Raw genomic sequence first — 23175 nt, forward strand, 5'->3', positions numbered from 1 at the left:
TAGGGTGTTTAGGGTGTTTAGGGTGTTCAGGTTTAGGGTGTTCAGGTTTAGGGTGATTAGGTTTAGGGTGATTAGGTTTAGGGTGTTTAGGTTTAGGGTGTTCAGGTTTAGGGTGTTCAGGTTTAGGGTGATTAGGTTTAGGGTGATTAGGTTTAGGGTGTTTAGGTTTAGGGTGTTCAGGTTTAGGGTGTTCAGGTTTAGGGTGTTCAGGTTTAGGGTGATTAGGTTCAGGGTGTTCAGGTTTAGGGTGTTTAGGGTGTTCAGGTTTAGGGTGTTCAGGTTTAGGGTGTTTAGGTTCAGGGTGTTCAGGTTTAGGGTGTTTAGGGTGTTCAGGTTTAGGGTGTGTAGGGTGTTAAAAATCCACGTGCCGACAAACGGATGAACTGGTTCACAGTTTATTGACATGTTACACGTTTTTAACCTCCTCCATCAAGAAAACAAAAAGTACTGACAGAACATTGAGAAAGCACTAAAAGCCAGATTCAGACCACTAGGAGGAATACAGGGAAGCTAACGGAAAATTAAAAAATAAGAGAGGTGAGAGAGAGAGAGAGAGAGAGAGAGAGAGAGAGAGAGACAGAGAGAGAGAGAGAGAGAGAGAGAGAGAGACCTGCTGCTAATGATGGTTCTGGAAAAAAGAAAGCTCGACACAGAGAGACTGACAGAAAGGAAGGGAAATGTTTGATGTGATGTAACGCCGAACAGAATTCCTCCTACGCATGAGATCTGCAGTGAGAGAGTGTGTGGGCGGTTCTGGCTCTTGATGAAGTAATAAAATCCCCGACGTGTCTGCAGCCGGCAGTATTCCCGTTCCAGTCTCCGGTGTGTCTCCCACCTCTCTGTGGTCGTCTCTCTCTGTGTTGTGTTTGAGTGTCTCGTCTCCCTCCCTCTCTCAGTGCTCCAGGCGTCCCAGGAACCTCAGGTTGAGGATCTTCAGCTGGTCGTCCAGCTCCATGCGGACGATGCCGTCGTCTCCGTCGATACTCAGCAGGATCCCCGTCGCCTCGCGGTCCTCTCCCAGGATCACCTTCACCTGGAACGCATCGGAACGACCAACGTTAACAGCTCCGTTGAAACAGCTTATATTCCACATGATCACACTAAATATAAAAACGTCGTAGTATTACGAGAATAAAGTCATAACTTTACGAGAAAGAAAGAAAATAACACGTAAAATTACTACTTTATAATATTATGTCTTTATTCTCATAATACTACGACTTTTAAATATAAAATCACTTTTGAATATCTAAATTTATATTTTATTATTATGTCGCATTCACACCAAGAGCAAAGCAAATTTTCGCCTCGCCAGTTCCATGAACCCAAAATAAACTGTGATTTAATATCAATAAACAGATCAAAATGATGCTGAAATAACGACATAATGATGCAGATTAGTAAAAAGTCTGAATTCATGCTTTGTCAGGTCTGTTACCATGACGACACGCAGACAACTTTTAAATTGCTAGTTTTCTGAATGGAGTCTGGTTGGATCAGTGCCAGGCTACGCAGCTGCTCCATCAACATAAAGTCAGAACTACGGCAGCGACGTCGTTGTTAACGGATCAGAAGTATGCCGTGTGTGATTTAACAGCAGTTTAGAGAAAAAAGCTGCTTCTTTGGTCACATACGTTTTTTGGAGGTGAAGGATGGCGAGGCGCCGCTGGTAGTAAAGGTTAACAGTTACCTTGTTGTTCTTGGTGGGAGTGATGGGCTCCAGGTGATCGCTGCTGATGCTGACCACCTTCTCCGACTCCTGCATGAACACTGAACACATCCCTCCCTAGACAAACACACAACACAACATTTAATACTTAATCATTAACAGTTTAATACATCTCTTTCTGAATATTAAAGCACGACAACACAGTTTTTTTTGTTTTCGACTGATATCAATGTCAGTATTTAAGACCTAAAGATTAGGGCTCTTAAAGTTAACACCATAATAACGCGTTAACACAAATTTGTTTTAACGCCACTAATTTCTTAAACGCAATAACACAACTTGTGATTTTTAGGTTATAGCGGCTCAGTTTTCAAGCTAGAGTGAAGATACTGGTATCATATGAAACTATAAAAACCTGATGAATCCATCGGTACCAACCATGTCAGACTAGCTTGTCATGAAGGAGGTTAAATAACGCTCCAAACTTGCACTACATTTTGGGGAGGAAAAACTTTCATAGCCATTTTCAAAGGGGTCCCTTGACCTCTGACCTCCAGATATGTGAATGTGTGAAGGTTTCTGTCCAAAATAATGTCCAATAAATAGTCTGAAAAATGTCCAAAAAATAAATGTCTGAAAAATGTATGCAAATTGCCAGAAAAAAAATGTCCTTAAAAAGTCAGAAAAATGTCCAATTTAAAAAAAAATTAAAATCCCCAAACTGTCAAAATTGTCCAAAAAATGTCAAAAAAAGTCAGAAAAATGTCTGAAAGTAAAGCAGAATAAAAGTCAGATACTGGTATCATAGTAAACTGGAAAACCTGATGAATCCATCGGTACCAACCATGTCAGTCTAGCTCATCATGAAGGAGGTTAAATAACGCTACAAACTTACGCTAACTTTTCGCGAGGAAAAACTGTCCTGTCCATTTTCAAAGGGGTCCCTTGACCTCTGACCTCCAGATGTGTGAATGTAAATGGGTTCTATGGGTACCCACGAGTCTCCCCTTTACAGACATGCCCACTTTATGATAATCACATGCAGTTTGGGGCAAGTCATAGTCAAGTCAACACACTGACAGCTGTTGTTGTCCGTTGGGCTGCAGTTTGCCATGTTATGATGTGAGCATATTGTTTTATGCTAAATGCAGTACCTGTGAGGGTTTCTGGATCAATATCTGTCATTGTTTTGTGTTGTTAATTGATTTACAATAGTAAATATATACATACATTTGCATAAAGCAGCATATTTACCCACTCCCATGTTGATAGAAGTATTAAATACTTGACTAATCTCCCTTTAAGGTTCATTTAGAACAGATTGACGGCCCTAGTTTTATACACTAATCGATTAATGGAGAAAATAATGATATGAAACAGACTGATAATATAGGACTGGCTTATTAAATACTTTCTGTTGGTAAGAAAAATAGATATTAGTTCATCCTACCAGAAGAGAAGCAGAATCAGATGAACTCTGTGAGATCTGAGGCCGTCACCCGTCAACACATAGAAACCAGATCCACTCACACAATCATATTTCATATTCTAATCACCGTCACGCTGCAGCTGCCTTCACTCCACAGATGCTTTCATGCTGGTGATGACGCTTCATTACACTTTCAACTTTCCAGTAAAACCAGACTGAGATTTAGAAGCTTTAAAATAACCTCCCATTATTGGAACTTAACTTGAACTTGATAACGTCATAACTTTACGAGAATAAACGTCGTAATATTACGAAAAAAAATTCATAACTTCACGAGAAAGAAAAGTTATAATTTGTTATAATTTATAATACTACGAGGAAAAAGTCGTAATATTACGAAAAAAAAGTCATAAAATGAATTATTCATTTCCATTTTTGAAAATCCACAGGGAGCCACTGGAGAGGAGCTGAAGAGACGCAGGTTGCTGACCCCTGGCTGAACTGATGAACTTGGACGTGACGGCTCTTCTCTTGGCGAGTGGAGAATATTTAGACAAAATAATATAAATAGTATCACTCCCTCTTAAAAATTACATATTATGTAAACGCTCATCAGGATGACGAGCCAAAAATAATCATTTCAGTCGTGCTGCCTCCGTACTTTCAGTAACGTGCGTGGAGCCTCGTTTCAGTTGCTCATTTCACATGAAAAATAAGCTCAAGGAGGCTGTTAAGTTACTTTAAAACACAAAGTTAAAAGCAATCTATCGCTGCAATTTGCATCAATGTCACTCCTTCTTCTCTAAGTCACAACTCAAGTCAAATATGAACACATTTTTTAGATTCAGTGTGACCTAGACCTCCGAGGATATCACAAATCCACTTAGAAACTCTAAATATAGCGTACACTTGAAATTATATTGATATTTTTAAATGTCTAAAATACGTTTAGCTGCTGCCCCCTGTCCACAGCAGAGTCATAAGATAAGTGATGTTGTTGCCAGTAGAAGTCCATCTGATGATGTAGTAGTGTGTGTTGGTTACCGTGACGCTCCTGATGACCCCCGTCTGCCCCATCAGGTCCATGAGGGAGTCCTTGACCTTGACCAGGATGTCGGTGGTGACCCAGTCGCTGCTGCCCTGCTCGATGTTGGAGCCCGGGGTGTGAGGGTTGTAGCCTCCAGGAGAGGGCGCTCCGGGCGTCATGGGGCTGTAGCCCACAGGGCTGGGACTGGGACTGGCCTGTACAACCAACAACAAGTCACTGTTACTCCTGTGATATATATTACAATACATATTATATTATATATATATATATATATATATAATATATATAATATCATATATTATTATAATACATATTTGTCCACTCCCATGTTGATAAGAGGATTAAATACTTGACTAATCTCCCTTTAAGGTTCATTAAAGGGACACACAAATACATTTTTAAGGACATTCCTGGAGTAGTTTACGTTGAGATTATTCCTATAACGTTATAACGAGCATCTCCTACCTGATAAGCCATGGGGGAAGGTGTTGGATGGTAGCTGGCTGGAGAGTGTGTGTTCTGGTAGCCGACCGGTGAGGGCGCCACCTGGTGGTAGCTCTGAGGACTGGGACTGGGCTGGTAGGAGCCCTGAGGGGACGGGGCGGCGTAGGGAGAGTACTGCTCTGTGTTATACCTACAAAACACACACAAACACACATTGACTTGATTTACTGCTTGTTCCTTCTTGTGATGCCTTCAGGTTCATCAACCTCTAGTCCAGGGGTCAGCAACCTCTACTATCTAAAGAGACATTTTAGGCAACAACAACAACAAAAAAAATCTGTCTGGAGCCGCAAAACATGTGATCATTGTGATGAAGGTAACACAGTTTATAGTCTAAGTATATAGTATATCAGTCTAATGCAGTGAGGGCCAAAGAGACAATGTACTACGGAGTATTAGGGCCACATTGAGGGAAAAACATCTGAGATTTACACAATAAAGTCAAAACTTTACGAGAATTTTTTTTAATAACACGTAAATTACTACTTTATAATATTATGACTTTATTCTCGTAATCTCAGACATACGCTTATTCTCTCCACTTATTTATGAACACAATCTAAACAGTTTGTCTTTGTAAAAACTGAGACCAAGGCCAGAATTTAGGCATTTCAAGCTGCCAGACGCTCGCTGATGTAATCGTTGAAATTTCAACATTTTATACCAAAAAAGGACAAAAGTGTAGAACTAGATTCAGAGCGTCGTGGAGAAGAGCTCCACTGAGACCAGAGAGTTCACTCAGCTCATCTCAGCATCACATCTAAATCTATTAGAATGCTCTGTCTGTGTTGATACTCACATAGCAGGCGTGCCAGGCGTCTGAGGGTTGTACTGAGGGTTGACCTGCGGAGAGGGGACTTCTGGGTAACCCGGGGTCTGCGGGTTGGGCGTCCCCCCGTAGCCCTGAGGGGACGGGGAGGGCTCGTCGTCGTAGCCGAAGTCGTACTCCTCTTCGTTCCTGGAGAGAAGACGCAAACATATAGAAAGATATCAAATAAAGAACATTTAAAAAAAGGACTCTTTGTGTGTTTGTGTGTTTGTGCGTGCGTGCGTGCGTGCGTGCGTGCGTGCGTGCGTGCGTGCGTGCGTGCGTGCGTGCGTGCGTGCGTGCGTGCGTGCGTGCATGTTACCTGGAAGGTGTGTTGGGGTTGCTGGGGTCCCAGGCTCCGCTCTGACCCGGCGTCCTGCTCCCATCATGCAGTGGGGTCTGAGAGCCGTAGTGAGGCGTGCGACTTCCCGCTAGAGGGCAAGAGGTCGAACGGTGACAAACATTTCTGTGGATAATATGTAACATCCTGATTCTGTGTGTTTTCTGCATGTTGATTTATAATAACAAAGATGAGGCATTACACGTAAACACTCTCTGTCTCCTAAGTGGGCGAGGTCATGGCGTGTACTCGCGAGTTGGGTCCAATATTTACTTTGGAAACTATGAAAGGAAAGAATCTGTGTTTACGTTCACTCCTCTGTTGGAGTAAATAGACTCAGGAGCTGCTTGTTTGAGCTCGGACGATAAAATGCAGCTGTCAGTCTTAAAGAGCAAACCCCACACTTGAGCCTCTTCAATCGGCTCCTTTAACATTTTACTACTAGATACCAACAAAAGCCCTGAAAGATGTAACAGCTCAGCTTTAATACTTGGCCAACTGTGTCTCTACAGCATTCCACTCTATGTACCAAGAGTACAACCTGTCCATAAATATTAGACACGCAGCAGGAAACATCTTCTTTGGAGTCTGTAGGTTTTTATCGCCTCTCCTCTTCTTCTGTTTTATTGTGATATAAATTGTTATGACGGCGTCTTACCTTCGTGTATCGGCGTCTGAGAGCCGTACATGGGCGTTCTGGAGCCGGTGCCGTACATGGGAGTCTGGGAGCCGTACATGGGAGTACGCCCGTGGGTGGAGGTCTGCCCGCTGTGTCTCTTAGCTCCCCTGGAGGGTGAAGGAGGAGGAGGGTTAACGTTAGGTTAGAAGCTCTGGAGACGGGGGAGGAAACGGTGGAAGTGATTGTAGAGTACATACATGGTAGTTAAGCGCTGTCGGTCTACAGAGATGGTCTGACAGGTGGAGTGCAGCTCCACTCTGGCTGTGGACTCTGTTGCGTCCTTCACCACACCAATGTAACCTGGGAAATGTAGGCATCAGCATCATCATTTAAAACAAACAAACCAGGAGACGACGAGACCAGAGACAAGACAGGAAGTTGTCACTTTGTTGACCGCGCATGACCCCGAGAACACGTCGTCGTACCTTTGTAAGGACCCTGGGAGATGCGGACCGTCTGACCAATCAGCTCGTTGTCTCTTCGTCCTCTGCCTCGCCCCGCTCCTCCTCCTCCTCCTCCTCCTCCACCTCCTCCACCTCCTCCTCCTCCTCCTCCTCTCTGTGGAGCTCCTGCAGGACGACAAAAAAACAACAACACAGAAGTCATTTATAAATTCTTAACACGAGAACCGCCGGGCGTCTTTAGTGGTGCTACTTTCTCCAGATCCCCAGATCCCACGCCAAAGAGCATCTGGATCCTTTTGGTTTTTTTCGCGCTGATCGGCGCTAGTGGCCCTCATGTTTCCCCTCCGTGCTGATGTTGTATTGAGTTTCCGACACTCACCTCCTCCTCCGTGGTGCATGGGACTGCTGATGCGAGGGCTCATCGGAGCGAATCCTCCAACGGTGAAGTTGGTCACGTCTCTGGGCTGAAAAGAGGCAAACAGCACTCAGAGTTACAGAAAGAAAGCTCAACACGCTCTTATTTTAAACATACACAATGATATATGGCGTTTTGAGAGTTCAGGGTTCACTAGGGATCACAATTATAATCTGTTGATTATTTTCACGATTAATCGATTAGTTGTCCTGATGATTGAATCCTCGTGGTGAGAGCTGACAAAGACACTAAAAACCATCTGCTGTATCTCTGTGAATGACTTCCATCATGTGAAGTGAAACCCTGTCGGCCAATAGGAGCCCTCGGTGAGCCGTCAGACTGACCTTGGATCCTCCAGCCAACACCAGGTGTCTGGTCTTGCACACAAACATGCCTCCGTTCTCCACCAACTTTTTACAGTGGAGGAAGGCGAAGCCTCGGAACAGGTGACGAATCTCGCCCTCGCGGCCCTGCAGGGACGAACACACACAATGAGAGGAAATGACTTCAATGCACTGATACGGTTGCTTTTAAATACAAGTTTATACAAGATGTAAATAAGCACATGAAACGAGGCGGCAGAATATCAGGATGTGACGTCTGAACGAAGCGCAACAACTCAAAGCTTTGATGGCGCCGCTGCCAAGATCCCCACAATAACATACGACCGGACGATGTGATCACAAATGTTCACAAAAACCACGATATGTTTTTTATATGGATCAGTGATGATACGTGTCCACAGGGGAGCTGATTAACCGTGAGGGATCGCCTCACTTTTCAGCATTGGACGCTTGATGGGCTGCCACTCGGCACCCGATTGGACGAACGCTTTCCCTCCGTGGGCTGCTGCTCTCAGCTTTAGAACCGGAACCGACATGGCGGCTCGTTTGGAAACTTTCTCCTCTTATATCACGAAAACCGAAATGTGTTTCTGAAAACATGTTATGGGAGAAAGAAGCCGTGCAGCTGCTGAATCCGTCTTTACTTTAGATCGCCCAACGGTTCATTTAAAAGTTTCTCGGGAGCTTCCAGAGGCGGAGAGTCGCGTCGTACGCCCGTGATTTACCTCAAGTAGCCTAGACCACAACTTTATACCGATACACGCAGGTCCACGCAGCTTTGTGTCCGTAAATCAGTATAGAATAGGGAATACGCCCCCTAGTGGTCAATGCTAGGAGATGCAGCTCTTTACGGATGGATAGAAACGCCACCAGATATGGGGGAGAAGTTACTACATGATATCTATGAGTTAGTCTGTTTTTCACGGTGCAGTCCAGACGAGTCACATTCAGAACGTTACACTTTTGTCTGAGTGAAAAGTTCGACGGCATATTAGCTAACACTGGTAGCATGCTAGCTGTGTGACAAAGTGCATATAGTGGTTCAGATGTCTTTTAACAAAACGCTTAAATATGCTGTCAAACTTTTTATTTAGAAAAAAATTATAAATGAAGCTCTATTCCATCCACCAATCAGATATTGATTTGCTAATTCCACCCAGTGCAGACGGTCCGTCCGTTACCTGACACAAAGGTTACATTTTTTTCGACGTACTCGAGGCAAATTACGGACGGAAAAAAAAACTGAAGTTTTGCAAACACATCGGAGCTCACAGAGTGATCCCTAGTACGCAAATGCATCTATATTTATCACTGGAAATCAATAAGCATCAGACATTGTTTAGACTTTTTTCCAAACTTTTTTCATCTTTTTTTCAGACATTTTTCATACTTTTCTTTTTTTTTTTTACCTTTTTCAGACATTGTTTAGACTTCTTTTCCCAACATTTTTTTCAGACTTTCTTTTTTTCCCCACCTTTTTCAAACTTCTTTTTTACGGACATTTTTTCAGACTTTTTTTCCCCAACATTTTTCAAAAAAAATTTTAAAGACATTTTTCTTTTTTTTTTTCAGACATTGTTTAGACTTTTTTTCCAACATTTTTCAAACTTTTCTTTTTCAATACCTATGCTAACTTGAATGGGGATAAAATAATTCATTTGTGCGACTCTGAGTCACAGCTGCACGTAAGTGTTGGTAAAAAGAAAGATGATGAGCCTCAGTGTCCACATTTAAAATGGAAATGCACATTATGGGATAAACTGAAACTTAAAAACTTTTGTGTGTGAATTTCGGCGTTACCGTCTCCACTACGGTGAGTTCAACCTCCTGATTGTCACATTAATCTCTGAACTAAGTCTTCCACTCTAGAAGCCGTGAACCACTGATGAGAAATGCTGCAAAACAACCGATTTAATCCTCCAAAACGCTCCCGTTTAAACAAAAGGTCTACAATAAAACTTTCAGAGTGAAGCACGTACTCTCACTGAAGCAGGAAGTACGTGAGGTCGACATAAATATTTAGTAACAGATGATGAACTCTCTTACTGAGTGCGGCCCGTCGATGACCTTGACGATGTCCTTGACGTGGATGTTGTTCTGCTCAGAGTCCAGCGCCACAGCGAAGCGGTTGTCCTTCCTGCGGTTCACCGCCTGGTGCCGCACCGTCATGACCTTCCCGTGCATGTTCAACACCTAAGAGAAGACATCCACCAAACGTTTCACTTTGCTCCATCGTCTGGGAATGTTTACGTCCGCTGAGGTTCGGACTAAACGCCGCAGACGGACTCTGTTTTATTACCTGAAACGTCTCTCTCTCCAGTCGGACGATGACTCCGACGGTCTGCGGGTCCAGCTGGACCAGCTCGCCCCACTCGTGCTGCCCTCCCGCGTCGACGCCGGACGCCGTCTCCGAGCAGAGCTGCAGGTCTCTGGGCAACACCTTCAACTGCACACACACACACACACACACAGGGTGAGACAGGAGACGTCCAATCAGAGACATTTTAAAGATCCACTCCAGACATCTTTAACGACATATAGATACTCTGGTTTGAAACAGAGGAAGGAAGGAAGGAAGGAAGGAAGGAAGCGCTTCAGGTGAAAAGATATGTAGTGATTTTATTTATGCAATAAAACAGACCAGCGCGTATCTACTCCAGGTCTTCATCAGGGTGATGAAGACCTGGAGTAGATACGCATACTAGATCATTTTTCACCTGAAAACAGAGTGCCTTCTATATTTATATAGCCCAATAGCACTAATCATACATTTGCCTCAGGGATTTCCTGGTAGGAAGAATAAGACAAAGAACAATTGCAAAAAAATAGAGACATCCTCTAACAACGCCGTCATAAATCAATGCCGCTCATCAATCACTGATCCCAGGAGCCCGGAGAGATCCTCCTCCAGTCCAAAAAAGTCCCAAGAAAGACTGAAAAATGTCCAAAAAAAGTCAGAAAAAAGTCAGAAAAATGTCAAAAAAGTTCGCAAAATGTTTTTTAAAAAAGTCAGAAAAAAAGTCCCAAGAAAGTCTGAAAAATGTCAGAAAATTGTCCAAATAAATAAATAAATAAATAAATCAATCTTGTATGTGTGTGTGGTCACCCAGAGCTACGATAGTACATTATCTCTGTAAAGAGACCAGAAACAACAGACTGTCTGTGGTAGAAACAATGTCTCTAGATGACTTTATGTTGAGTGTTTGATCTATCCAGACTCCATTCAGAAAACAGCCATTCTAAAAGTTGTCAGCTTGTCGTCATGGTAACAGACCTGACAAAGCATGAATTCAGACTTTTTACTAATCAGCATCATGATGTAGTTATTTCAGCATCATTTTGATCTGTTTATTGATATTAAATCACAGTTTATTTTGGGTTCATACCGCAGTAGAGACGTGTAGCTGCTAGATACAGTCAGTGTGATGTCACAGTGTGTGAATACAGCTCGCCGCCGGGTGACGTTATGAACCCAGACACGACAGCGTTTGGTTTTCTGACATATCTGGGACTTTTTTTTTTTCATTCATATTAACATCATTAAGGCGAACGTCCTTGTCGTGCGCTGTCAGGCGAGTACAACTGTAGGACAGACAACTACGTGATGTGCGTGGAGACATGGCGGCTTATATTGAGCATTAAATCGATAGAGCGGGTCGGGTACCTCGTGCATGGTGAGGTCGGAGAAGAGGATGACGAAGTTCTCCTCCACTCTGACGATGAGGCCGGTGTCGCCCTCGTATCGCCCGGCGATCACCTTCACGTGGTCGCCCATCCGGAAGTATTTTCTCAACTCGTGAGCCGGGAACTCCAGAGGGTCCTGACAGGAAACACACACACAGTTTCAGTAAACCATCACAGGGTCCTCACCGGTATAGAAGGATAAACGTGCGTGTGCGTGCGTGCACCTTGAGGTCTTCGTGTTTGGGCATGATGGTGATCTTGTTGCCGTCCACGCTGAGGATCTTTCCCTGCAGGTTGATCAACTCTCCTTCACAAACCTCCACGTTGTCACCGGCCTGCAGGTTGTGTTCACGCTCCTTTCCTGCTCAAACACACACAGAAATAATGTTGTTGACCTTTAACCTTTGACAATCATGAAAGGAAATAAGCACAAGGAGATATTAGAATTGAATGGCATGAATTAAACTTTTGCTCATGACGACTTTTTGACTAAATTAGTGAACATTTACATTAAATTCTTCATACAAGAGCTAAACTAGAATAAACAAGAAGTTAAAAACTGCTAAATAAATAGAATAAAACATGTAAACACTGCACATCGGGTTAACTCTTTAGAAGCTGTTAACTATTGCTGCATGTCGTCAGTGATTTCATATAGTCGTAATTAGAGTAAAAAGATTTCAGTCCTGGCTGATTTATTATTTCTATATGAGTTCAAACAGTGGAGTTGATGCTCAGAGTTCATCCGTCTGGAGTTTTGTTGTTGAAACATGAACATAGAAATAGAATAGAAAAATTGTCTTTCTATGTACTTCAAGTTCACCACAGACACCCAGTTCATAATATGGCAAACAGTGGCTCAATCCCCATCGTGTTACCTCATTTGACGATAGATAGTGACTTTACAGACATTTATTTAAATGAAAATCTTGGGGATTATTACTTTAAGTTTTTATTTTAAACTGTAGTTTTAGTTTAGTTTAGTTTATTTTTTAAATTTTTATCACAAACATATATATATTAAAAATAAATATATATATATATATATATATATATATATATATATATATATATATAAAAGAAATAAATATATATATATATATATATATACACATACAATAATAATACAAAATAAATAATAATAATTAAAAAAATAAAATAAATAATGACCAGTCATAATAATAGTAAAAATAATAATAATAATAATAAATAAATAAACTCTGTTAAGCTTCACTTTGGCCTGATCATCTCGTGGCTAACGTTAGCCTTTAGCAAACCCTATAACAGCACACAGGCAGACAGACACACAGACAGAGAGACGGCGTACCTGACTCGGTGACCACCTCCAGGTCAATTCCTTCAGGCTGGTCCTCAAACTTCTCCAGCTCCGACAGCGTGGGCTTCACTCCGTCTGTGATCTGTCACAGAGAAACCAAACAAACAGCTGCTGACGGGAGTTTATACAGAGAAGCCTGTTTAGTGTTCAGAGTAACGAGGCAGCGGCTAACGGGGATCCATGTGATGAAAGTGTGTATTCTGAACTGAAGGAGCCTCCTCACCACCGCAGACATGGCGAAGCTCTTAAACAGGAATCCTTTACGGCTGTAACGGTTCCCCTCAAAGATCATGAAGTCTCCGTCGTGGCTGACCTCCCCTCCGAGAGACCTGTCCATCAAATCATCACCCGTCAGTTCATGTGCACAGTTAAACCACAAATTCCACAATAACCTTTTAAGTATACTGTAATTCAAGCGCTCTGATACATAGAAGAATGGTTACTAATAAACACATCAAACAGCAGCTGATTCAGCGACGATGATCTGGAGGCGTACCTGATCTTCTCTGCATCAAACAGCCTCTGAGTAGGTCTCTTAAACTTCTTCCTCTTAGCGAACCAGTCTTTCTACAGGACACAGAGAGAAGACAAGAGGTGGAAGTCAACTCTCAACACAGACCATCAAGAGGAAGAGAGGTGTGTTAATGGGAGTGTTCGTCCTACCAGGCTCATCTTGGCCTTGATGCGGTCCAGGTCGATACGAGGGATCATCTTCAGGGAGATGGTGTTCTGACTCGGCTCCACGTAGTCCACCTGGAGAGAGAGATCATGTTTATGATTTGTTTATGATTTATATATGATTTATATATGATTTACTAATCAATGAACAGACTAGAGTCCAGGACGATTAACCCTTCAATATCTGCATTTTGTAGTTTTTTTAAAAAGAGAAATAAGAGAACTATTTCCTGCCGCGGAGCATTAATCTCTCTCTGCGTCGGTACCTGAGCGATGTCGTCCTTGTACAGGCCTCTCTTCAGCCGGACCCAGGACTTGGGCTTCAGGTTGGTGACCTCTTTGACGACCTTGAGGACGTCCGTCATCTCCTTGATGGGAACCATCTGCTGGTTCCAGAGGCCCATCCTCAGGTTGCCGATGCCTTCGATGGCCGACTTGACGTGCGTCTGCTTGTACGACTCCACGTAGATGTAACCTTTGACGTGATCCGGGGCGACCACGGACTTGATCTGCAGGGGCTGTGGGAGGGGGGGGGGGAAGAGAGTGTTTACACTCACATCATAACAAGCAGGGAGGTCACACACATCTAGAGCCCCTTTTCAACTCCAGGAACTCGACTGCAGGGTTTGCAGGGATGATAAGAAGTAGGGATGCACCGATACCACTTTTTTTCAGACCGAGCACAAGTACTTACATTTGGGTACTCGCCGATAACGAGTACCGATACGAGTACTTCTCTGTGCCAAAAGACCCTCGAGGAGGAAGGTGCTTCCCGGGGCCGTGGAAAAAGTGCTCGCTGTGCCCTCTCTCCCCACTGGGGAGGGACGGGGCGCCCTCTCTCCCCGCCGGGGAGGGACGGGACTCCCTGCTCCCGGTTCGACTGTCGACCGGGGCGGACAGTCCTTAGTGCGGCCCAACCGAGTCGCAGCCCCATATCGGGGCTCGGCCCACGTAAAAGGCGCCAGGGGTCTGCGGCGATGTCTGCAACCCACTCGACCCGTCTTGAAACACGGACCAAGGAGTCTACCGCGTACCGGTTTCGGTGCGTCCCTAGATAATAAGTAATAAGTAGAGCGTAGTTTCTTACTGTGTCGGTGAACTGGTAGGCGATGAACTTCCTCATCAGAGAGATGGCCGTCGCCCTCTCCTCGCCGATCTAACAAGATAAGATACGTTGAGGATGTGTGTGTTCATGTGTGTGTAGTTGTGATGGTGTGTGCGTGTGTGTGTGCGTGCGAGTGAGTAAACACACCTTACACTTGACCGTCCACAGATTGGGATCCCTGATGACGACACAAACACATGTTAACATTAAGTCATAACCTTCAGGTGGAGGCGTCTCGATGCTGATTGGTCGATGAGAGTTTCACACATACTTGACACCAGGAAGTAGCTGCTGCTGGGTGATGTCATCAGAGAGCTCCTCGGACCCTCCAGAGAAACTGCACACCACAGAAGAAGAACAACAAGGTGACCACATGCAAAGGTTGTTTTTTATAGATGAAGCTTCCTGTTAGCAAAGCTCTATAAAGTAAAATACTGTGCAACGTTCCTTCCCACATGAAGCTTCAAAAGAAGGTTCAATAATCTGCTACCAATCTTCTCTTTTCAACACAAACCTTGTTTTTACTCACTGATTACTTCTACTGTTGATCACCGCTAAGCTAACATCGATGAAACTAAACACTTCCTGCTGATGTTTCACAATAAAAGCCTACCAGGAAAGAGAGCCGCTGGAAGGCTTTTAATGTGAAATGAAAACATTAATTGTGATAATAAGAAATGTACAATGAACCACATTGTGGTTTGATGAGGTTGATCCAACCTTGCATACGCCGCTGCTTGCAGTGTATTACGCCTGCAGTGGACGACCTCTTCAAATTATACTTTACAATCACATTTATTGATCAGGAAATACTCGGGATTTTAGCCCAGAATCACCAGATTATCATCAGCATTAAGATTTAGAAGAGACATTTGAAGGTGTGAATCGGGGAGATTCAGAAGAAAAACAACGTACGGATTTGAGTTATTTTCTCATAAATTTGGGATTTTTTAATCCTCCTAAATTTACGGCTGTAATTTCAGAAAATATTTGATTTTTTTTCCTTGTAGATTTACGACTTTAATCTCAGAGAATATTGGGGTATTTTTCACATACATCTCAGAGAATATTTTATTCTTATAAATTTACAACTTTATTCTTTTCTTGAATATTACCCTCCTCCCCCGTAATTTTTATTTGACCTTAGAAATGAAGCCCTGCCTTTAATATAAACTAATAAAGGCCTGCTTCTCTCTGCAGTTGAAGTTAATAAAGACAATTTGTGTTTTTTTTGGAATCATAACTGAAGACGTATTTTGGGATGAAAAAAACAAACATACCATAACACTTTACACAGATCAACACACAGGTGAAAGAAATCAAATGAGTTGTGAGCTCACAGCTAGTAGAGTACTAGGAAACGTCACTGTAGTGTAAACACCATCTCTTTACAAGGTGAAGGATCAAAGATACTCACTGCTCCCCTCCTGAGGATTTGGCGTATTTCCTCATGTAATATTCCCCCAGTGCCTCCTCTCTGGAGTCTCTGCAACACACAACAACACACAACAACACAGTTAGTCCGTGTTACACAACATTAATTAAATCAAGAACACAAGACTTTTTGTTAGAGATGCACCGATTCATCGACCCAACATCGGTATCGGCCCATATCCGCCTTGTTGACCGCCATCTGCAAATAAGATGCCATCCACTGATGGTAGCGGACGATGCTTATCTGTTGTGTCGCATCAATTTTAAACTGGATAAATGTTGTTTTAATACGGTTCACTTCAGTCCGAGACCAGCTCTCGCAAGTGGTCTCGGACCGGTTGTTTTAGTCTGCACCAGAGTACGATTACTGCGTTCACAACCGCCCAAACGAACCGCACCGGAGTTCAAATTAAACAGGTTGGCTGGAGAAAGCGCCCTAATAGGACTTTCTTGCTGGGTGAAGCTTGTGTTCCTGGGGATCAGAAAGTCTTAACCCTGGAGAAGGGACAGGAAGTAGATCTAGACCTGCTTCCTGCAACTGAAACGTCTCAAGTTCTTTAGAGTTCCTTAAATGGTGGAAAAGAGCAACAACTGTCTGACTTTTACGTCCTAGTTAACAGATTTAACAGAGATGTTGAGTGATCTGTTACCTCCAGAGGTTCTGCAGCCTTCTGGATCCGGAGTGGTCTTCATCCAGAACCCCATGGTCGATGTTAGACACTGAGAGGGAGAGAGGAGGGAGAGAGGAGGGAGGGAGGGGGTTATATTCATGTTTAATGATGAGAGATCTAACTGAATTTAGATGAAATAATGAACAAGTTTAGAGCAGACTTACCTTCAGCCTCCTCTGCTAAGGACCCATCGGAGAGAGAGGGAGAAAGGGAGGAAGAGGAGAGTAAAAGAGCAGGCGAGAGGAAGAGCAGGAGCAGAGATAAAGAAAGGCATTAAAAGATAAAGGAAAAGGAGGAAGGACGGAGAGCAGAAGAGAAAGGAGAGGTAAGAAACCAAAGGAGCAGAGAGAAAGAGAAGCAATCCAAGAAAACAAAAGAAAACAAAGGAAGATGAGCAGCGAGAGATACAGAGGAGAGCAAAGGATGGAAGGAAGTAGGAAGAGAGGTAAGGAGGGATGAAGATGGAGGGATAGAGGGAAAATAAGAGAAGAGAAAGAGGCGTCAGGTGAAGAAGGAAAAAGCAAAAGAAGGATTAGCAGCAGCCGAAAGGAGGATGAAGAGGAGGATGAAGAGGAGAGGACAGAAGCCAAAAGACATTGATCATCAGGGCAGAGCACACAGGAGTCAGGCAGCAGCAACACAAAGCATGATGGGAGAAAAAAAACAAGAGGAAAACACGTGGATTAATGGTGACGGTACGGCACAGAGAAGCATGAGGCCAGTGAGGGGTCAAAGGTCAAAGTACAGCAGGAACTAAAGCTGCACGACATCACACATCGTTTCAGCATCGACATCACGATACGCAACCGTCACATCGCAGGAAACGCTCAGTAAATATATGATTTAATAAATAAAAAATAAAACTATGAATAGATTTTATGATAAATTCTATTTCTGAATTTATTAAAACAATAAGGTTGGTGATATTCTGTATTTGTTCTTATTGTCAACAACGTCATTAGTACGTCTCTTAATACTTTCTGACTTCCTGTCTGTGTCTCTCAGCTTATTGGTTCCTACTGAAGACGTAATCTTTAAAAACACAAATATATACTTTCATATTTTTAAAAAAAGACTCATTTCCTAAAACATCTGGCGACTGTCAGGGCTGCAACTAACCATTATTTACATTGTCGAGTAATCTGTTGATTATTTTCTCGATTAATCGATTAGTTGTTTGGTCTATAAAACGGTGAAAAAGGTCAACCGGTGTTTCCCAAAGTCCAAGAGGACGTCCTCAAATGTCTTGTTTTACTGTCATAGAGGAGAGAAACCAGAAAACATTCATATTCAAGAAGCTGGAATCAGAGAATGATATTTCTTTTTCTTAAAAAAACGACTCAAACTGATTAATTGATTATCAAAAGAGTTGGCAGTTAATTTAATAATTGACAACTAATCGAATAAACGTTGCAACTTTAGTCTTTATCGAACAAACGGGAGGAAATAGTGGATTAGTTGGGGACTATTTTCAGCGGCGGATGGAGCTTCATTGTTGAGTCTGTCAATAAGAAAATATAGAATAATCACCAGACTTTTATTTTGTGTGGAGGAATATGTGGATTTAGGAGTTGTTCCTTCTGTGAGTTACATCAACCTGTACAACTATTTTTGTGACTGTTTTCTGCCTACAGAGCACTGATTGGCTCAGCTGTCATTGAACGCAACATCAGACCTACTTGAACGCACTTCTAGGAAACCGGTTCGGAGCCGGTGCACACCGCGACGATAAAAGACATTTCCGTCGCCAACTGGACATTTTGCCGCCGCCGTTGTCGTCGCAGTTTGTTTCTGCTGTACTTGTGCCTTCAGTGATGCTATGCATTACCATGTGCCACATAAAAAGCTTCAACCAAATCCATTAGTCCAAAAACTGAAAATAAAAACATGGCAGCCTTCGACCAGGTAGCAGAGTCGGGCAAATGATCACACTTGGTTCTCTGAAGGAGGAGTTACTTTACAACAAATTCAGATTAACTATGAACTCTTCTGCTTCACGTCAAACCTCTGGATGCAGAAATACACCCAAGAGATTGATGGATTTCATCCAACAATAAAATGTATTAGAAGATGTTGTTTGCAGCATTTCAGCTGATTTGGTAGCCAGTTCAAATCAGTGAACAGTAACTGTTTGTGTTGTCTTGTTGTGTCTGATCAAGGAGCCAATAATGATTTGCCATCAGTGCTTCCTGGCGTCGTGCTGCACGCTCACAAGTTGTGCTGAGATGAGGTGGGGGTTAATACATTCTGAGAACATGGATTTAATCAAATGGATGAAACGGATCTTCCATTTGCTTCAGATACACATCGATGTATAAAACATGGAGACGTCAGAGCGGGAGGAGTCTGGAGTATATTACCGTTAACTGAAGAGGACATGCATGACAAGAGAGGAGCACCGATAAGACAGAGAGAGTTCAGTCAGACAACAAAACTGAAGCTAAACAGGCTCTCTACATCGCATCAGGTTAACACGTCAACATTAAACCCTGAAGACTGAACACAGGCTCTCCTCATCACATCAGGTTAACACTAAACCCTGAAGACACTTTACAGATACACCGACTTTTAAAGGCCTTTTCACACCTGAAGGTCTGAACGAAGGTTCCTGTGTTTCTTATATTGGAACATTTGATCCAGTTAGTTTTGGTTCCACACTGCAGTGATGCGAGCGCACAACAGAACTCTATATGACATCCCTACGTCATGTCAACACCTCCTACAATGACACCTACGTCCTGTCAGCATCGCCTACATCACGTCCTGTCAGCATCGCCTACGTCCTGTCAGCGTCGCCTACATCACATCCTGACGTCATCGCTTACGTCCTGTCAGCGTCACCTACATCACGTCCTGTTGTCATCGCCTACGTCCTGTCAGCGTCGCCTACATCACGTCCTGTCGTCATCGCCTACATCACGTCCTGTTGTCATCGCCTACGTCCTGTCAGCGTCGCCTACATCACGTCCTGTCGTCATCGCCTACGTCCTGTCAGCGTCACCTACATCACGTCCTGTCATCATCGCCTACGTCCTGTCAGCGTCGCCTACATCACATCCTGTTGTCATCGCCTACGTCCTGTCAGCGTCACCTACATCACGTCCTGTTGTCATCGCCTACGTCCTGTCAGCGTAGCCTACATCACGTCCTGTCATCATCGCCTACGTCCTGTCAGCATCGCCTACATCACATCCTGACGTCATCGCCTACGTCCTGTCATCGTCGCCTACATCACGTCCTGACGTCATCGCCTACGTCCTGTCAGCGTCACCTACATCACGTCCTGTTGTCATCGCCTACGTCCTGTCAGCGTTGCCTACATCACATCCTGACGTCATCGCCTACGTCCTATCAGCGTCGCCTACATCACGTCCTGTCGTCATCGCCTACGTCCTATCAGCGTCGCCTACATCACGTCCTGTTGTCATCGCCTACGTCCTGTCAGCGTCGCCTACATCACGTCCTGTTGTCATCGCCTACGTCCTGTCAGCGTCACCTACATCACATCCTGACATCATCGCCTACGTCCTGTCATCGTCGCCTACATCACGTCCTGTCGTCATCGCCTACGTCCTGTCGTCATCGCCTACGTCCTGTCGTCATCGCCTACGTCCTGTGGTCATCGCCTACGTCCTGTCGTCATCGCCTACGTCCTGTCAGCGTCGCCTACATCACGTCGTCATCGCCTACGTCCTGTCGTCATCGCCTACGTCCTGTCGTCATCACCTACATCCTGTCAGTGTCGCCTACATCACGTCCTGTCGTCATCGCCTACGTCCTGTCAGCGTCGCCTACATCACGTCCTGTCGTCATCGCCTACGTCCTGTCAGCGTCACCTACATCACGTCCTGTCGTCATCGCCTCAGCCTGTCGTCATCGCCTACGTCCTGTCAGTGTCGCCTACATCACGTCGTCATCACCTACGTCCTGTCGTCATCGCCTACGTCCTGTCGTCATCACCTACATCCTGTCAGCGTCGCCTACATCACGTCCTGTCGTCATCACCTACATCCTGTTTGCGTCGCCTACATCACGTCCTGTCGTCAACGCCTACGCCACATCCTTTGTTTCATCGCCAAAGATTACGCTTCAGTTGTTCTAATGTTTCTCCTTCGACTTCAGTTCACTTCAGAGCAACATGAAAATCTGCTTGTAGAGTTTAGAAACTAGCAAATGAACCGAAACCAGCGGCTGCTTAAAAGATATTAAAAAAACACATTTAAAAACACGACAGCATATTCTGGAAAATGAGCAGCAGTTTGTATTTTGTTTGTGTGATTTCTTGTTAAATGGCTAAAACATTGAAAAACACTGACGTGGTCCTTTAATCAGAACCAGTCTGCTCTCAGGATCCAAACACGGTTCACGTCTGTGACCACAGTTAGGGATAAAATATCACATATTGTGACATGTGGTCTGCGTAGCTTTAAAACAATGCAGACCACAAGTGCTGTAACAAACGTATCCTGTCTCAGAGAAAGAAGAGTTTGGTTAGATTTGGTGTTTTGGGGGATTCGTTAGGTTGATTTAAAAAAACGTACAAAACTCACATTTCATGAGCGTTTGTCTCAGCAACATCAACAACACCTGAGGAGTCAAATATGAAAACGCTCTCTTCATGAACAGGTCGAGCTCCTTACCTTTCTCCAGAATATCTTCAGCTCCTTCCTCCCACTGATCTTCCTCGTCCTCATACTCATCGTCCACATCTAGACGGAGAGGACAGACACAGAAGACGAGTATTAAAACTACCATTAAAGCTCCTTTTGTCCCTGAGAAGCAACAGGAAGTGACATCAGATAAAGATCGAAGGAGTACTCGGTCCCTACCGGCTTCGTCCAGGATGAAGCCTCCGTGTCTCGGCTTCTTCCTCGGACGGTCATCGTCGTCCTCCTCCTCCTCTTCATCGTACTCCTCCTCATCTTCCAGGAGGTCCTCCCCCTCCTCCTCTGCTACCTTGTCGCTGCCCACGGGGCTGTTGGTCTCCTCCTGGAGACGGATCACAACAAATAAACTGTCAGTGGTGGACGAAGTACTGTGGTTTAAAGTACTAGTACTACACTGTAAAGATACTGTGAAGTATTCAGATCCTGTACTGAAGTCAAAGTACTACACTGTAAAGATACTGTGAAGTATTCAGATCCTGTCCTGAAGTCAAAGTACTACACTGTAAAGATACTGTGAAGTATTCAGATCCTGTACTGAAGTCAAAGTACTACACTGTAAAGATACTGTGAAGTATTCAGATCCTGTACTGAAGTCAAAGTGCTACACTGTAAAGATAAAGTCCTGATGAGAAAATGTTACTTTAGTAAAAGTATGTAACTTTAAGTATAATACAAGTATAAAAATGTCCCCTGTGAATGTTCTACTACTATATATCATTCTATTAGATTATTATTAGTCAAACATTAATAACAGACGTCTGCAGCGTTTATATCCACCAGAGGTTTAGTGCTGTTATCTTCTGTTATCTTCTGTTATCTGCTGTTATCTGCTGACACTTTGTTCCACTTTAAGACGCCACATTAAATCACAATGTTTACCTGCAGCCAGATAGCATCACTTAGCTTAGCATCACTTAGCTTAGCAGCTAGCATCACTTAGCTTAGCAGCTAGCATCACTTAGCTTAGCAGCTAGCATCACTTAGCTTAGCATCACTTAGCTTAGCATAACTTAGCTTAGCAGCTAGCATCACTCAGCTTAGCATCTAGCATCACTTAGCTTAGCATCACTTAGCTTAGCAGCTAGCATCACTTAGCTTAGCATCACTGAGCAGCTAGCATCACTTAGATTAGCATCACTTAGCTTAGCAGCTAGCATCACTTAGCTTAGCATCACTTAGCTTAGCAGCTAGCATCACTTAGCTTAGCATCACTGAGCTTAGCAGCTAGCATCACTTAGCTTAGCATCACTTAGCAGCTAGCATCACTGAGCAGCTAGCATTACTTAGCTTAGCATCACTGAGCAGCTAGTATCAGCTAGCATCAGTTAGCTTAGCGGTTAGCATCAGTTAGCTTAGCTCACCTCGTTGTCCTCCACCTCCTCGGCCTCTCCGTCGCTGCTTCCTCCACTCTGGTTGTCGGAGAAGTCGCTGTCATCGCTGTCAGACATCTTGTATTCAGAAGAACCTTAAACCCTGAAGAAGAAACACACAGAGAGTCAGCAGCCTCACTGGAACAGTCTCAGTGGAACAGCCTCACTGGAACAGCCTCAGTGGAACAGCCTCACTGGAACAGCCACCTAGCTACAGTCTGAATCAACAGCAACAACAGCCTCACTGGAACAGCCTCACTGGAACAGCCACCTAGCTACAGTCTGAATCAACAGCAACAACAGCCGAGCAGCTAGCAGGTAGCTCCGGAAGCAGAGCATGCTAACGTAGTTTACATCAATATCTCCAGAACAGCTCCAGTCAGAGGTTCTCCGCTGATCTCCGCGGCTGCTGCTCACCCGGGTTCGGCCTCGCTGCTGATCGATATCTCTATAAATGATCAATTAAAGTCAATATGAGCTGATTTACCAGTCTGAAGCTTAGCGCGTCTTCTTGGAGAGACGCGAGATTTCACCAAGCTGCGTGAACTCTCGCGGGTTTTTTTGGATAGTGGTTTGGTCAAAAAAGGGGT

The 23175-nt window shown here is 43.9% G+C and overlaps 1 protein-coding gene and 1 long non-coding RNA gene across 10 annotated transcripts; both read right to left on the minus strand.

Annotated features, from left to right (window-relative positions):
* Window positions 1-379: 379 nt before the first annotated feature.
* Window positions 380-23154, minus strand: supt5h (SPT5 homolog, DSIF elongation factor subunit). Of its 8 annotated transcripts, none has more exons than XM_037774563.1 (31): window positions 23003-23154; window positions 22577-22688; window positions 21378-21537; window positions 21189-21257; window positions 18909-18914; window positions 16713-16724; window positions 16528-16597; window positions 15861-15929; window positions 14715-14780; window positions 14591-14621; window positions 14426-14494; window positions 13605-13856; window positions 13324-13413; window positions 13157-13227; window positions 12884-12989; window positions 12652-12742; window positions 11549-11685; window positions 11305-11460; window positions 9940-10086; window positions 9687-9833; window positions 7641-7766; window positions 7261-7345; window positions 6903-7046; window positions 6675-6777; window positions 6457-6584; window positions 5781-5889; window positions 5450-5608; window positions 4612-4780; window positions 4143-4340; window positions 1691-1786; window positions 380-1033 (listed from the first exon to the last, which is right to left on the minus strand). In XM_037774563.1, the coding sequence occupies exons 2-31, from the start codon at window positions 22661-22663 to the stop codon at window positions 893-895; spliced, it is 3294 nt and encodes a 1097-aa protein (XP_037630491.1). In that variant the 5' UTR covers window positions 22664-22688; window positions 23003-23154; the 3' UTR covers window positions 380-892. The 8 variants fall into 8 exon arrangements, with proteins under 8 accessions (XP_037630491.1, XP_037630486.1, XP_037630489.1 ...); XM_037774558.1 differs by having other exon boundaries at window positions 16713-16727; XM_037774561.1 differs by having other exon boundaries at window positions 16713-16727; window positions 23071-23123.
* On the minus strand, window positions 19391-20878 carry LOC119491007. 2 transcript variants are annotated; one of them, XR_005207518.1, is made up of 2 exons: window positions 20509-20878; window positions 19391-20409 (listed from the first exon to the last, which is right to left on the minus strand). It is a non-coding gene; the product is annotated as an uncharacterized LOC119491007 (long non-coding RNA). The 2 variants fall into 2 exon arrangements; XR_005207517.1 differs by having other exon boundaries at window positions 20469-20878.
* Window positions 23155-23175: the final 21 nt, after the last annotated feature.

This window comes from Sebastes umbrosus, chromosome 7 (genome assembly GCF_015220745.1).
Source record: "Sebastes umbrosus isolate fSebUmb1 chromosome 7, fSebUmb1.pri, whole genome shotgun sequence".
NCBI classification, from domain to species: Eukaryota; Metazoa; Chordata; class Actinopteri; order Perciformes; family Sebastidae; genus Sebastes; species Sebastes umbrosus.

Bases quoted from the DNA above. Each gene is read 5' to 3' on its own strand.
- supt5h (XM_037774558.1), bottom strand. From the start codon at position 22,663: ATGTCTGACAGCGATGACAGCGACTTCTCCGACAACCAGAGTGGAGGA. The intron at 14,781-15,860 runs GTGAGTATCTTT...TGTGGTGTGCAG, and splicing joins AAATCCTCAGGAGGGGAGCA to TTTCTCTGGAGGGTCCGAGG. The intron at 13,857-14,425 runs GTAAGAAACTAC...CCCCTCCCACAG, and splicing joins CCTACCAGTTCACCGACACA to CCCCTGCAGATCAAGTCCGT.